This window comes from Mustela lutreola, chromosome 2, assembly GCF_030435805.1.
Source record: "Mustela lutreola isolate mMusLut2 chromosome 2, mMusLut2.pri, whole genome shotgun sequence".
Taxonomy (NCBI): Eukaryota; Metazoa; Chordata; class Mammalia; order Carnivora; family Mustelidae; genus Mustela; species Mustela lutreola.
In genome coordinates, this window is record NC_081291.1 from 27,441,741 (window position 1) to 27,456,483 (window position 14,743).

The 14,743-nt window shown below is 36.3% G+C and overlaps 1 protein-coding gene across 6 annotated transcripts in view; it reads right to left on the reverse strand.

The window, feature by feature from the left end:
* The window catches only part of CFAP20DC (CFAP20 domain containing), a 250,019-nt gene that overhangs the window by 130,558 nt on the left and 104,718 nt on the right, over positions 1-14,743 (reverse strand). For 5 of the 6 annotated variants that reach the window (XM_059161355.1, XM_059161354.1, XM_059161358.1 and 2 more), the window contains one exon: positions 10,542-10,698. In XM_059161355.1, the coding sequence (XP_059017338.1) occupies positions 10,542-10,698 (157 nt within the window). Of the gene's footprint in view, positions 1-7,390; positions 7,441-10,541; positions 10,699-14,743 lie in introns of those variants that run through there. The other variant, XM_059161359.1, reaches the window with a different exon arrangement.

Consider the following 14,743-nt stretch of genomic DNA (forward strand, 5'->3'; position numbering starts at 1 on the left):
CATATGGTAATTATGTGTTTAACATTTTCAGGAACTGCCAAACTGTCTTCTATAGTGGGTGAACCATTTTGCGTTCCCATTAACAATGTACAAGAATTCCAATTTCTCTACACCCTTACCAACACTTGTTTTCTATTAAAAAAAATTATAGTCATCCTAGTGAGCGTGCAGTGGTATCTCACTGTGGTTTTGATTTGCATTTCCCTAATAACTAATGCTGAGCAGTTTTTCATGTTTATCAATTATTTGTATATCTTTTTCAGAGATATATCTACAGCAGTTTAGTCCTTCAGACATTTTTTATTGGGTTGTGTCTCTTTCTGTTGTCGAGTTAAAAGAGTCCTTTATGTAGTCTAGATACTGGAAGATATCAGAATATTCCATATATATATATATATATATCCATACACACACACACACCCTCTCTCCCTCTCTCTCTCTATATATATATGTAGAATCAGAATATTTATTCTATAAAATATATGATTTGCAAATATTTTCTCCCACTCTGCAGGTAGTCTTTTCAATTTCTTAAGTGTCCTTTGATATACAAAGGCATTAAATTTTAATGTCCAATTTATTTATTTTTAAAATTTTGACGCTGTGCTTTGGGGTTAACCTAAGGTCATGAAGATTAAGCTCTATTTTTTTCCTAAGAGTTTTATTTAGTTCTTATATTTAGGTCGCTGATCCATTTGAGTTAGTTTTTATATACTCATTATTTTGTGTGTGGATATCGAATTGTCCCAGAACCATTTGTTGAAGTCTCCTTTTTCCTCATTGAATGTTCTTGGTCTCCCTGTCAAAATTAGACAGATTCATTTCTGGACTCAATTCTATTCCATTGGTGTATATGTCCATTCTAACTATACCAGCCTGTTTTGATTACTGCAACTCTTGAATTAAGTTTTGAAATTGGGAAGTGTGAATCCTCCGACTTTGTTCTTCTTTTTCAAATTGTTTTTGGATATTTTGGCCCCCTTGCAATTCCATATGAATTTGAGGATCAGCTTTTTCATTTCTGCAAAAAAGGCCATTGAAATACTGAGAGATTGCACTGAATCTCTAGATCTCTTTGGGTCATACCGACATCTTAACAATATCAAGTCTTTCAATCCATACCTGTTGGGTGTATTTATTTCTATTCACTTAGGTCTTCTTTAACTTCCTTTAACAATGTTTTATAGTTTTCAGTGAAGAAGTTTTTCATTTCCTTGATTAAATTTATTTCTAGGTATTTAATTATTTGGGATGACATTATAAATGGAATTGTTATCCTTAGAGTTTTTAAGATATGAAGTTCTATTATAAATATTGATAATGCCTACTTATAAAAAACAATTGATATGTTTATCAATATACATCTGTGTCTTTGATATATAGATATACATAATCCATTTTTGTGAGATCTACTATTGGCTGGAAACCTCTGCTATGCAGAGATCTTACCCCTTTTTCCTTGCCCTGAGGTGGTTTTCTAGGCAAGGGTAATCTGAGTTCGACTCTGCTGCAAGAAGGAGTGGGAATGCAGCCTTAAACTGAAGAGATCTGAATATGATGTGTATCACCTGACCTGGAGAGAGAGGGGCAGGAAAACACTCAACAATGCTGATTATTAAAAACACTAAGGAGTTCCAGTTATTGAGGAAGGTAAATAAGTATACTGCTGAGGAAGGAACAGTCAGAGGCCTGACCTAGAGTTCTACCTCCTGTGACCTTAGCACAAGATGCCTTGATTTCCATGGGTCTTATTTCCTCTCTGTATAATTAGGATACTGGATTACATTATCTCTATGGCCCGTCCCTGCTCAATGAGTCTATTAAGGCACTACATTAGTATTTCTAGTTTTTTCTGTGGCTTTTGAAGGGATAATTTTCTTCACATTGCTTGACATTCAGAAGGCTTACTGAATAGAGAGAATGACTGAATGAATAATTGAACAAACAATTAGCCAACTCTTACTTCATCAATTCTTCATATATGTATGACAGATTACCAGTGCCAGGTCATGTGCTAGAGGTAAAAATATGGAGACTTAACCTATGCCTTCAAAGGGACTCTCAGTCTGAAATCATACTTTTTTTTTTTTTTAAAGATTTTATTTATTTATTTGACAGAGAGAGAGATCACAAATAGGCAGAGAGACAGACAGAGAGAGAGATGAGGAGAAGCAGGCTCCCTGCTGAGCAGAGAGCCCAATGCGGGACTCGATCCCAGGCCCCTGGGATCATGACCTGAGCCAAAGGCAGAGGCTCAACCCACTGAGCCACCCAGGCGCCCCTGAAATCATACTTTTAATTATTCTCCTCTTCTTGCATTCCTTAACACAGAACACATATGCCCAAGTGCTGATATTTTAGAAAGCAATGAACTCTGGTGTCAGGAGACCTGTAAAATCATCACCAGTAGAACATAAATCCTTACCTAGTGGATAATTGTGCTCTTTCGTTTCTTCTCTTGGCTCTCCTCTTGTTTTTCTCTTATCTAACATCTGTACATATATTGTTCATTTTTTTAGACGCAGAATGATATGAGTTAGTCAATAATTCAGTCATACAAATGCCTAAAAGTGCTAGCCCATGTTCCCTCAGGAACCATAAGTCATAAATTCAATTGAATCAGCATGCTTTACTACTTGTCCAGCATCAGCCATTCCTCTGGCCAAGTGAAAACCTGGTTAATTTCTTGTTTTAGGGTCCCAATAATTCACTTTCTATTATATTCCACTGTGTAAACAGAGAACAGCAATGGAATTAGGCAACATTTCCTAGCTTGGGTGAGTTTAAGAGTTCTAGGGTGAAATGTAGCAGCTTAAATAAACTAAGGGAAACAGGTACTGAGTTTAAGCAAGCATTTTAATACACTATCTTTAAATTGAACCTCAGAATGAAATGTAAGAAACAGGGAAAAGAGTTTCCTATGATAAAAGTCTCAACCTCGTGACTAATAGAACTGTCTCTGCAGAAGATGTCCCCCCCACTCCCATCTTCAGTATGGAAGGCAAAGGGACATCCATTACTTATTGAATACAGACACACTTAACACAGCTAGTCACCATCTTTTGGCATTCTTATTCCTTGATGTCTTTTCTCTCTCTCTCTTTTCTTTTTAAAATTTCCCCTCCTTTTCATTCTCCCAAGGAAGGCAGTACACTATAGTAAGTAGGAGTAAAAACTCGAGTCCTACTGTCAGGGTTCAAAACCTGCCTCTACTACTTAACAATTTTGTGACACTGGCACATTATCTGACTTCTCTGTGCCTAAACTTCCCTATCTATAAAATGGAGATGATAATAATACCTACTTTATAGAGTTTGTATAGCATTAAATTCATATATATAAAGTGTTAGAACACCTACTGTTTCTATTAGCACCACCATCATTGTTATCATTTCTGCTGCCAACTTCCTTGACCAGGGACACTCAATTTGCCCCATGCTGTGTTATCCTTTGTTCTCTTTTATCAAATTGTCTTGACAATGAACTCTTGCAGTGTTTACTTTTCTGGTGTTCACAATTACACAGAGAACTCTGAGGACAGGAAAACTGCTCTAGCTCTTTGTGTCAAAGTATGCAACCTAGTAAAAAATAGTATATTAAATCATTCCTTCCACCTCTGCCATATGCCATAATGAACTCCCTGTTCCTTCAATGGATCAGATCTACTCATAATGCCATGTCTTTATACATATCACTCTTCCTTTTCCTGAAATGCTTTCCTTTCTTGTTGTCAACTTTCATTACCTGAAAATTACTTCATTAGTTGAGAAATTATTATTTATCCTTCAGGATATAGTTTGGATAATTTGTTTCTTCATGTGAGTTCACACCTAACACTGCTCTATGGATAGATACTGAACCATTAAGTCATTTTCACTGGTCTGTGGTGAAAATATCAGCCTTTATTTTGAAATTAATACCTTCCTAATATGTGAGTGTTTAAATCTTTCCAATTAATTAAGTGATTAGAATAATTGTAGTTTTTCTTGTTTGTCTGTTCTAATGCTCTGATTTGGTGAATTTAAAAGTTGGCAACCTTATGTTAGTCAAGTTTTTCATAACTTGGTAGGTCTGTGAAATCCAAGTACCTCTCCAAGTGGCTCTTTCAAGTTAGAGTTAAGTGCCTCAAATTCTCCTCCCAGTGCTTGTTAAGCCCATTAGGGAAGCTTCCTCCAGGTATAACAATCAATATGTACATATAAATTTCCCTGAGAGATTCCAAGCTCCTTGAAGCAGGGGTTGTGTCATCTCAGTGCCTGACTGTAGGAGCTAGATAAATGGTTAGCATCTACACAATGAATTACAGTTTATATCTTTTCATATATATATATATATATATATATATTTGTTTTAGTGGATCTTCAAAACAACCTTATAATAACTAATGAGGAAATAATGTTCAGAGACCATTAATCTGTGCCTTTAGTTGCTACAGTATCAATTTAACTTCTCCAAGATGTACTCAGTTTACACATGTTATGCTTTTAGTGGGAATGTAATAGTATTTTACTTAACCAGGGAACAATTATCCTCATTTTACTGACATAGAAACTGAAGCATATAGAGATGGGGTGAGCACTTGTGCAAGGTTAAGTCCTGGAAGCTAAATGAGGAATAGAGGGTTATATTCCACAGCACCCAGAACCACACCATGCTTCCCCAAGTCTATTCAGAACATTTTAGGCAATCTGAGTTGCCACATTCATTAGCCTTTTTTCCAGGCCTTTTGAAAACCTAAAAGAAATCATGCCAATATTTGTTCTTGGAATTTTTTAGATTATTCCATTCACTATTAAAAAATTAATTATAAAACAAAATATATGTATATTGTTCAAAAATACAAATGGCACTACAATTACGAGAAAAAGGCATTATTCCCTAACTGCTACCCTCCTACCTCACACATGGCCTAGTCTCAAGCCTTTCAGCAATAGCTTCTAAATCTTCTGGCACGTACTTCTGTGTTTAATATATAATTGCAGCCTTATATTGACATTTCTGAACTTGTGCTTTAGGTATTATCTCTGACTTGTATTTTGGAAAAAATATTGAACCACAAAAGACCTGATTAGCCCAAGCAATCCTGAAAAATAAAAGCAACGCAGGAGCCTCACAATTCTGGACTTCAAACTATATTACTGTAGTCATCAAGACAGTATGGCACTGACACAAAAACAGACTCATAGATTAATGGAACAGAATAAAGAGCCCAGAAATGGGTCCACAACTATATGGTAATCTTCAACAAAGCAGGAAAGAATGTCTGATGGAAAAAAGACTGTCTCTTCAACAAATGGTGTTGGGAAAACTGGACAGCAGCATGCAGAAGAATGAAATTGAACCACTTTCTTACACCACACACAAAAATAAATTCAAAATGGATGAAAGACCTAAATGTGAAACAGGAAAATCCCTTCAAAATCCTTGAGGAGAACACAGGCAGCAACCTCTGTCATGTCAGCCATAACAACTTCTTCCTTGCCTTCTTACCAGAGGCAAAGGAAACAAAATAAAAATGAACTATTGGGACTACATCAAGATAATAATCTTCTTCAGAATGAAGGAAATCAACAGTCTAAAAGGCATCCTATGGAATGGAAAAACGTATCTGCAAATGACTATCTGATAAAGAGTTAGTATCCAAAGTCTGTAAAGAACTTATCAAATTCAACACCCCAAACCCAAATAACCCCATTAAGAAAGGGCAGAAGACATGAATAAACATTTTTCAAAGAAGACATCCAGATGGCTAACAGACCCATGAAACAATGCTCAATATCACTCATTATCATGGAAATATAAATCAAAACCATAATGAGATATCACCTCACACCTGTCAGAATAGATAAAATTAACAACACAGGAAACAACAGATGTTGGTGAGGATGCAGAGAAAGGGGAGCCCTCTTACACTGCTGGTGGGAATACAAGCTGGTGCAGCCACTCTGGAAAATGGTATGGTGGTTCCTCAAAAAGTTAAAAATAGAACCACCCTACAATTCAGCAATTGCACATTGAGGTAGTTACCCAAAGGACACCAAAATATAGATTTGAAGGGGTTCATGCACCCCAATGTTTATAACAGCATTATTAACAATAACCAAACTATGACTATATTACTGTAGTCATGAAGAGCCATCAAAAAGAATGAAATCTTGCCATTTGCAGTGATGTGAAGGAGGCTAGAGTGTATCATGCTAAGTGAAATAAGTCAAAAAGTCAGTCAGAGAAAGAAAAATACCATATGATTTCACTCATATATGTAATTTAGGGAAAAAACAGATGAACACGTGGGAAGGGAAAAGAAAAAGAGAGAAAGAGAGAGGAGGAGACAAACCATTAAGAGACTCCTAATGATAGAGAACGAACTGAGGTTGATGGAAAGAAGTGGGAGAGGGATGGGCTAATGGGGTGATGCATATTAAGGAATGCACTTGTTATGATGAGCACTGGGTGTTCTATGTAAGGGGTGAATCACTAAATTCTACTCATGAAACCAATATTATGCTATATGTTAACTAACTAGAATTTAAATAAATATTTGGAAAAGAAAAATAATTGGATGGGTACAGAATTCTACGTTGGAAATCATTTTTCTTTAGACTTTTGAAGGTATAGTTTTAAGGTCTTGTGCCATCTAATGTGGTGTGAAGTCAGACATCATTATTCTCATTCCTACTCCTTTGCATGCAACTTGAATTTTTAAAAAATTCTTGAAGCTTAAATAATCTTTTCTCTTTTTCCCTCTTATTATTAAATTATACAACGGTGGCTCTTATTTTCCTTTCTTTCTTTTTCTTTTTCATTTTTTGTTTTTGATGAGCTCTGTCAATGTGAAAACACTTGGCCTTTAATTTTGGGAAATCTTCCTACATATCATCCTTCCTGTTTTCTCTAGTCTCTCATCTTAGAATCTTATTACTCTGCTGGTGGTCCACTTGGACTAACTTCTAATATTCTTAACATTTTGATCCTGTTTTCAGTCTTTTGGGCTTCTTTTTAATTTTTTTTTTAAATTTTAAGTCCCCGGAACAAGAAAATACAATACAGAGTCTCAAAATAGTGTATAGTTTCTGAGTCGAAATGTCCAGTATTCATTCAAGCTTATTAGACATATCAGGATACAAGGATAAGAGAAAAACAGAAAATAAAAACAGATATTGGAATTGAGACACATAGTGGAATTGTGAGCCAAGGCTTTTGAAATAACTTTGATTAACCTATTTGAAAAATTCGATAGTGAGATAGAGAATTTCAGCTGAAGAATGGAAACTGTAAGAAAGAATCTAATGGAAATTCTAGCATCAAAAAATATAATAACTGAAATTAGGAATGCTGAAATATGTGTTCATTCAGCTCCTTGATAAATATCCAAAGAAAGCCTACCTACATGCTCCAAGAGAAATGTAGACTGAGTCCAGCAGTACTATTCATAGTTGCCTACAATAGACAAACTGTGGTGAGTTCACACAATGGCATACTGTATAGTAATTAAATAAGCAATATAGATGACTCTTACAAACCCAAGGTTTTGTTAAAGAATGTATATATGAAAGAATATGTATTATATGATTTTATTTAAATAAACTTCAAAAATAGGTAAAATTAACTTGTAGTGTTAGAAGTCAGGAGAGTGTTATATCTGGGAAGAAGAGAGATGGTCATGATTAGGAGGAGATTTTAAGTAGGGTTTCTGAGATGTTTGTAAAGTTCTATTTCTTGATCTGGGTGCTGGTTACAGAAATGTGTTCACTTTGTGTTAATTCCTAAAGCTGCACACCTATGATCTGTAAATGTTTCTAAATTATATAAAAAGCTTATAATATAGTAAACTCTAACAAAATGCTTACTGAAATACAGCAAGAACAAACTACTCCTATTTTATAGATGCAGTGTATTTTCTTAACCGAAAAAAACATAGATCTATTCCTTATTTCTTTCTTTCTTCCTGTTAGTTTCAGTGTCTATCTACCACATATGCAATGTATCTGAGTTGAGAAGTTCTCTGGTCCAGTTTCTCCAAAGAATAAATATCCTGTTTTCTACTTATTTGTAGTTGGAAGGGGGATCTGGGATTCTATAGCAACCCATATAGAATTTTAACTAATCTCCTTGTCTTTAGCCACACCCCCTTGCCTTTGGCAGTACCTAGGGCTGTCAATTCTGGAGTTCCTCTGAGGTTCTATATTATGACTCTCATTGACAAACCTCTCTGTAAACCCAATAGTTTCAGCTTTCTCTGCTCTTCTAAGTTAGTTATCACTCCTCGATCTTACAAAATTTAGGACCACACTTTCCTTATTGTTTCCTACTCTCCCATCCTCTTCTTCCTGGTGGGTTTATTACCATTTTAATTCTTGTAATTTTAGTGGGGCTTCAGGAAGGATCAGAGATAAAAACTTGCATTTAATATGGCATATTTTGATTTACTTTTTCCCTTACATTTATTTAAAAATACTAATCAGGTTATGATTCACCTCCTCTCATCTGCTAATTCTAGAATGCACATATATTTCTACAAATTTTGAGGTTTCTTATTAGTTGGGTGATATATTTTTTTTAATGAAGGCTTTCACTTTCTTGTATAGCATTTAAATGGTACATAAGATGAGTGGCTGCACTTCCTGACTTGTGATCTCTCTGGGGAGCTGTTAATGCACTGCTGTGTTTTATTATCAAATGAAATTTATAGGCACAGTGTCCTGTTCCACAGAGTGAACTACACAAGGATTTCTCAGACGCTCATCCAGACAGAGCATAAGTCCGAAGTCTACTTTATACAAACTTCTAAGAAATCACCTTTGCCGTCTTATGTGCTGCCCTGTTTCCTGGGCTTCTAGAAAAATTGATTTTGTTAAAAATAATCCCAGACAAAAATCAAAAGGAAGCATCAGTATTCTCTCAATACTTTCAGTTGTTTAAGACTATCTTAGCAGGAGAATTTGTGTCATCTTATAAATTCTAGATGGTTCAGTTATCTGCAGAGTATATTTATTAATCACACAATAAATAGTAAATGTGTATTTTCCTGTCTTTCTAGGAATAACTCATTTTTCTAATATGATAATCAGAAAATTTATACATGTAATGTCTCTCATATGACTTCATGAAATGTACAGAATAATGAAATAGTATACACCAGACAATGGCAGAGCTTTTTGAATGGTGACATTTTTTTTTTTTTAAAGATTTTATTTACTCATGAGAGAGGGAGTGTGTGAGCAGAGGGAGAGGCAGAAAAAGAGGGAGAAGCAGGCTCCCCACTGAGCAGGGAGCCCAACTCAGGGCTCGATCCAAGAACCCCTGGATTACACCCTGAGCCAAAGGCAGATGCTCAACCCACTGAGTCACCCAGGCACTCTGAATGGTGATACCTTTTGAACACCCTTGTGAATTTGGTTACTTTGCTACACAATGAGTCCCAGGACTCAGATACTGGCTTTGTTAGCTACCCTTGCATCATGTGATCTAGATCAGACACAAATAGAGTCTCTGCCTTTGTTCAGCAGAGAAAAATGAAGAAGTCTGCTTCTGGCGAGGGTGGTGAGGAAGAAGACATTCAGTTTTCCAGGGCAGCAGTAACAGAAATTCTGGAACCTGGAGCCAAGCATTGTGCTGTGAATTACGGAGTCTGTCCAGTTTCAGTAGCTATCAGGGGTCTTCCTAGGAGCAGTCTTGTGGTGGAGGGTGTGTTTGTTCTTGGCTATAGCCTGGAAGCCTGACTTTCTGGGCATCCTTGAGATTCTATGAAGTGGCTAATTACCTTAAATAAATTCTCTTTTCTGTTTCAACTACCTAGAGAGGATTACACTGTTTGCAAATAAAAACCCTGACTAATTCACATGGTAAGTGCTATCAAAAACAAAAAAGGAAGAAAAATCACAAAAATAAAAAAGATATCTTTGACATACAGCTACAGTAAAAATAAACGTGATTCAGAGTAAAGAATGACATATGCTACAACATGAATGAACCATAAGGACTTCTGCTAAGTGAAATATGCCAACTACAGACAAACAAATACTATATGCTTTTACTTACTTAAGGTATCTAAAATAGATTCAAGGAGAATCAGAGTGGAATGGTTGTTGCCAATGGTTGAGGTGAAGGGAAATAGGGTTTTGATCAAAATGAGCAAACTCTAGAGATCTGCTGCAAAGCATTGCACCTACTGTCACCAAAACATGCAGTAGCTTAAAAATTTATTAAGAGGACAGATCTCATGTTAAAAAAGTGTTTTTTCCACAGTAAAATAAGATAAATTTAGAAAAACCACTACTCTATACTCATACTATCCAGAGGTATGCTAATTTTTTTAAAAGATTTTATTTATTTGACAAAAAGAGAAATCACAAGTAGGCAGAGAGGCAGGCAGAGAGAGAGGGGGAAGCAGGCTCCCCACTGAGAAGAGAGCCCGATGCGGGGCTCGATCCCAGGATCCCGGGATCATGACCTGAGCCACCCAGGCGGCCCCAAAGGTATGTCTAACTTTAAACACATTGGAGAATTAAAAAATCTTCATAGTAGCAACTTGAACATACCGTCTTTATCTGCAGTGTCTTGAGGCTTGCATTTTAAAGTGAAGATCTTCCGCAGCTTACAGTTAGCTGAGACAATAATTCCATCCAAGGACTGGAAAACTGCTCCCTTGAATATTTCACTGGTAAATGCTACCAAGTCTATGCATAGATTGCACCACTAAAATAAAGAAAAGAGGAGTAAGTCCTTTCTATAATCAAAGAGGTGAACAAATCATCTATATGTGGATGGTGCAGAGAATTGAGGCAATTGTCCGGATCAACCAGCCTCAAACCAATATCCTTCCTTAGGCAAACCTCTATTTTGGCTTCAGTTTTCTTAAAAATTGCCCAGATTCTTCCAAAGAAGTCATCATAATCTAAACCAGACATTGGTCAGGCTGTAGAGTTCTCATGATGAGGGAAGATTTTGACAACTTTGGGAAATAACTCTGGAAGTAGGCAGTATGCTAGTGGGAAGCTAACTGCAGGTGCATTAGACCACTTAAATCTTGAAAATCAGGGATAAGTAGACAATTGTTCCTTCAAGGGGACTAATTTGATCATAATTAGTCACTTATATTTGTTAAAAAAATCATGGATGAAATTAGAAGCCGGGTTTAAATTGTGGCCAGTGCTGTCTACTTATAACCAATTAACCTATTGTACAGAAATAGATTCTTCCAAAGAATCTGTAATTATGCCTGGTATTTGCCAGTTTTTAAAAGTACTCTTGCAGGGACTAATTTCTGCCCTTTAAACAATTAGGCTCCTCAATACTTCATCAAATGAATTCTCTAAATGGTCTGAGTTAAAGAAAAGGAGAAAATAATCATTTAGTAAGAAATTAAGATATACCGAGGATTGCAAGACAACAACAGGGAAAAGAATTTTTGAAATTAAAATAAAAGTGATATTTAAGGTTGTCTGTACTTCTTTTAAAATATCAGGCTCTTCCATTATTTGATTAGAAGAACAATTTACATAAGGTTAATTTTATTAATCTGTCAAAATTGAAAGTTGTATTTATTGATAAAGGAAATAATGATGTTAGAAATGTTTAGAAATGTTGATTTTATTAGGAAGGAAAACCTGAGGCGGTTTCCACTATAGAAAAATAAAAGAGATTGCAGTAAGTTATTAATTAAACACATGAAGATTATTTGTAGGTGTCCAAACAGTAAAATTATATTCTCAGGCCATGGGGATGCTCTGATATTTTGGGTGAAAAGAAGGCTGGTGTACTAAAAGGTGGGAAGGAAGACTGAGTGTGATGCAGTAATGAGACTGGCTTGCCCTGCAGGATGGCGAGCTCTGGGGAGGCCAGAGGTAATGTGGGATGGGCCAGGAAGGCCAGGTTCTGGACATTGGAAGATCAGGAGAACATTTGGACTCCAGAGGGTAAGGTGTCACTTTGATTCTTGAAGGAGAATGTGACAAGAGTAGAGTGCTGGGAAGTCTGAACCAATATTTGGGGGTGGGAGGAAGGCTGACGTAGAGGAGAGACAGACTGAGGCACGGAAAGACCAGTCAGTCAGTCAGTCATTTAAGCATGAAGTGAGGAGGGTCTGGTAGAGGACTAGTATAGGAGGTGGGATATAAGGAATAAACCCGACAGGCATATCCTAGGGCGAATGAAACAGCAGGACTTGGTAAAATCCAGGTTACAGGGGATGGAGTTATTGGGATTTCTAGCAATCCAATAGTAATTGTTAATATTATTATTATATTAGCATCATTATCATTGTTCTGTGGTTCCTATTCCTAAAAGACTTGATTATGTCTCTACTGCAATTATTCAGCTGGTTTGCCCCCAAAGTAACCGTATTCATCCATTCTTCACCACAGGTGTTAAATACTGCGCATGACTCCGATGTATAGCAAGGAATAAGAAAGTCCTTCCAGTCTGAGAAGGGAGGCTGGAGGCAGACATGTAGCATCTGTTTTATACTGCTAGTGCAGAGGGGACTCATGGTGGGAGGATGCGGAAGTTCAAGAAAGGCTTCTTCAAAAAAATTTTTTTATATGCCATGATATTATATGCAATGTAGGCCCAAACATGCCAAATTTTACACAAAATATTGCTATCACTTCTCCACTCCTCTAATCATACTGTCAACTCTTTAACTTTTCTTCTGTCTATATTTTTAAAGAATAACTTTTATCAATTTTAGACATTATCTATTGTCTTCCTATTATGGTAGGTAAGACCAGTAGTTCACTTACACACCCTAGTTCCTCCTCTTCATCCTCCCTGGATAATTGTCTTCCATTTGTTCCTTTTACCTTTTCCTCAAAATCCATATTCTGTGTTTTCCTCACTGTGACTATGTGAATATTGTACACAACTGAGTTAAGTGATGCTCTAGGATTACCTATTGTTATACAACTTCTTTATATTTCTAGAGTTAATGATTGTTTTTAAAATGATCTGCATTATAGTATTTGAATTCAAGTTTTCCTATATTTAGGAAAGGGTTAGAGGTGACATGAGTTTGGTTTTAAACTAATACTTTCCAAATCCAGGGAGACATGGGAACATGCTGGGGCATTTCTTCTCAGGGCCCTGCCCTTTATTCCCTACTTAGATGAACCCTCCAGACAGCTATACCTCTATGCCTCTTCGCACTCCAATCAACTGGCTTGGGAATTGGTGTCCTCTTCCTTCAAAAACTCTCGAGTCCCAGGAAACCTGGTCCTTACCTACTACACACCTTTCTTATTCATCATAGTCAAGCTGTTGTTATTCCCTCTGCCCAGACTCGTGCACCATGGAAAGTGCTCAACAAATAATGATCCCCAAGTGCAAATGTATGATGTATGAAGACATTCTTACACACACATGCCAATACACATACTTCCAATCTTTTATTTTCTTAAGTTTTAATTTTGACTCCAGTTAGTTAACATACAGTATTATTTTAGCTTCAGATGTACACTATAGTGATTCAACACTTCCATACATCACCCGGTGCTCATCAGGACCAGTGCACTGCTTGATCCCCATCACCTATTTAAGCTACCCACCCCCCCACCTCCTCTCTGGTAACCATCCATTTGTTCTCTAAAATTAGGAGTCTGTTTCTTGGTTTGCCTCTCTCTCTCTTTTTCCCTTTGCTTAATTTTGTTTCTTAAATTCCATATATGAGTGAAGTCATATGGTATTTGTCTTTCTCTGACTTAATTTTGGTTAGCATTATACTCTCTAGCTTCATCCAGGTCATTATAAATGGCAAGACTTCATTATTTTTTTATGGCTCAGTAATATTCATTTGTATATTTACCCATTATTATTTCTCTATGCATTAGTCGATAGACACTTGGGCTGTTTCCATAATTTGACTATTGTAGACAGTGCTGCTATAAACATTGGGGTGTATGTATCTCTCTGAATTATTTTGAAGTATTTTTATATTCTCTGGGTAAATACCTAGTAGTGCAACTGCTGGATTGTAGGGTATTTAAAAAAGTTTTTTTGAGGAATCTCCATACTCTTTTCCAGAGTGGCTACACCTGTTTGTATTCTCACCAATGGTGTAAGAGTGTTCCCGTTTCTCCACAACCTCACCAAAGTGGTATCTCATTGCAGTTTTGATTTGCACTTCCCTGATAAGTGATGTTAAACATTTTTTTTCATGTGTCTGTTGGCCATCTGCGTGTCTTCCTTGGAAAAATGTCTATTCATGTCTTCTGCCCATTCTTTAATTGGATTACTTGGGTTTTTGGGTGTTGAGTTGTATAATTTCTTTATATGTTTTGGATACTAAGTCTTTATTGGTATATCATTTCCAAATACCTTCTTCCATCTGTAGGCTGGCTTTTAGTTTTATTGATTGTCTTCTTTGCTCAGCAGAAGCTTTTTATTTTGATGTAGTCCCACTAGTTTATTTTTGCTTTTATTTCCCTTACCTCAGAAGACATACCTAGAAAGAAGCTGCTATGGCTGATGCCAAAGAAGTTACTGTGTTCTCGTTTAGGATTTTGATGGTTTCAGGTTTCACATTCAGGTCTTTAATCCATTTTTGAATTTATTTTTGTGTATGGTGTAAGAAAGTGATCCAGTTTCATTCTTTTGTATGTTGCTGTCCAGTATTCCCAACACCTTTGTTGAAGAGATTTTTTCCCATTGAATATTCTTTCCTGCTTTGTTGAAGATTAATTGACCGTAGAATTGTGGTTTCATTTCTGGGTTTTCTAATCTGTTCTGTTGATCTATGTGTCTATTT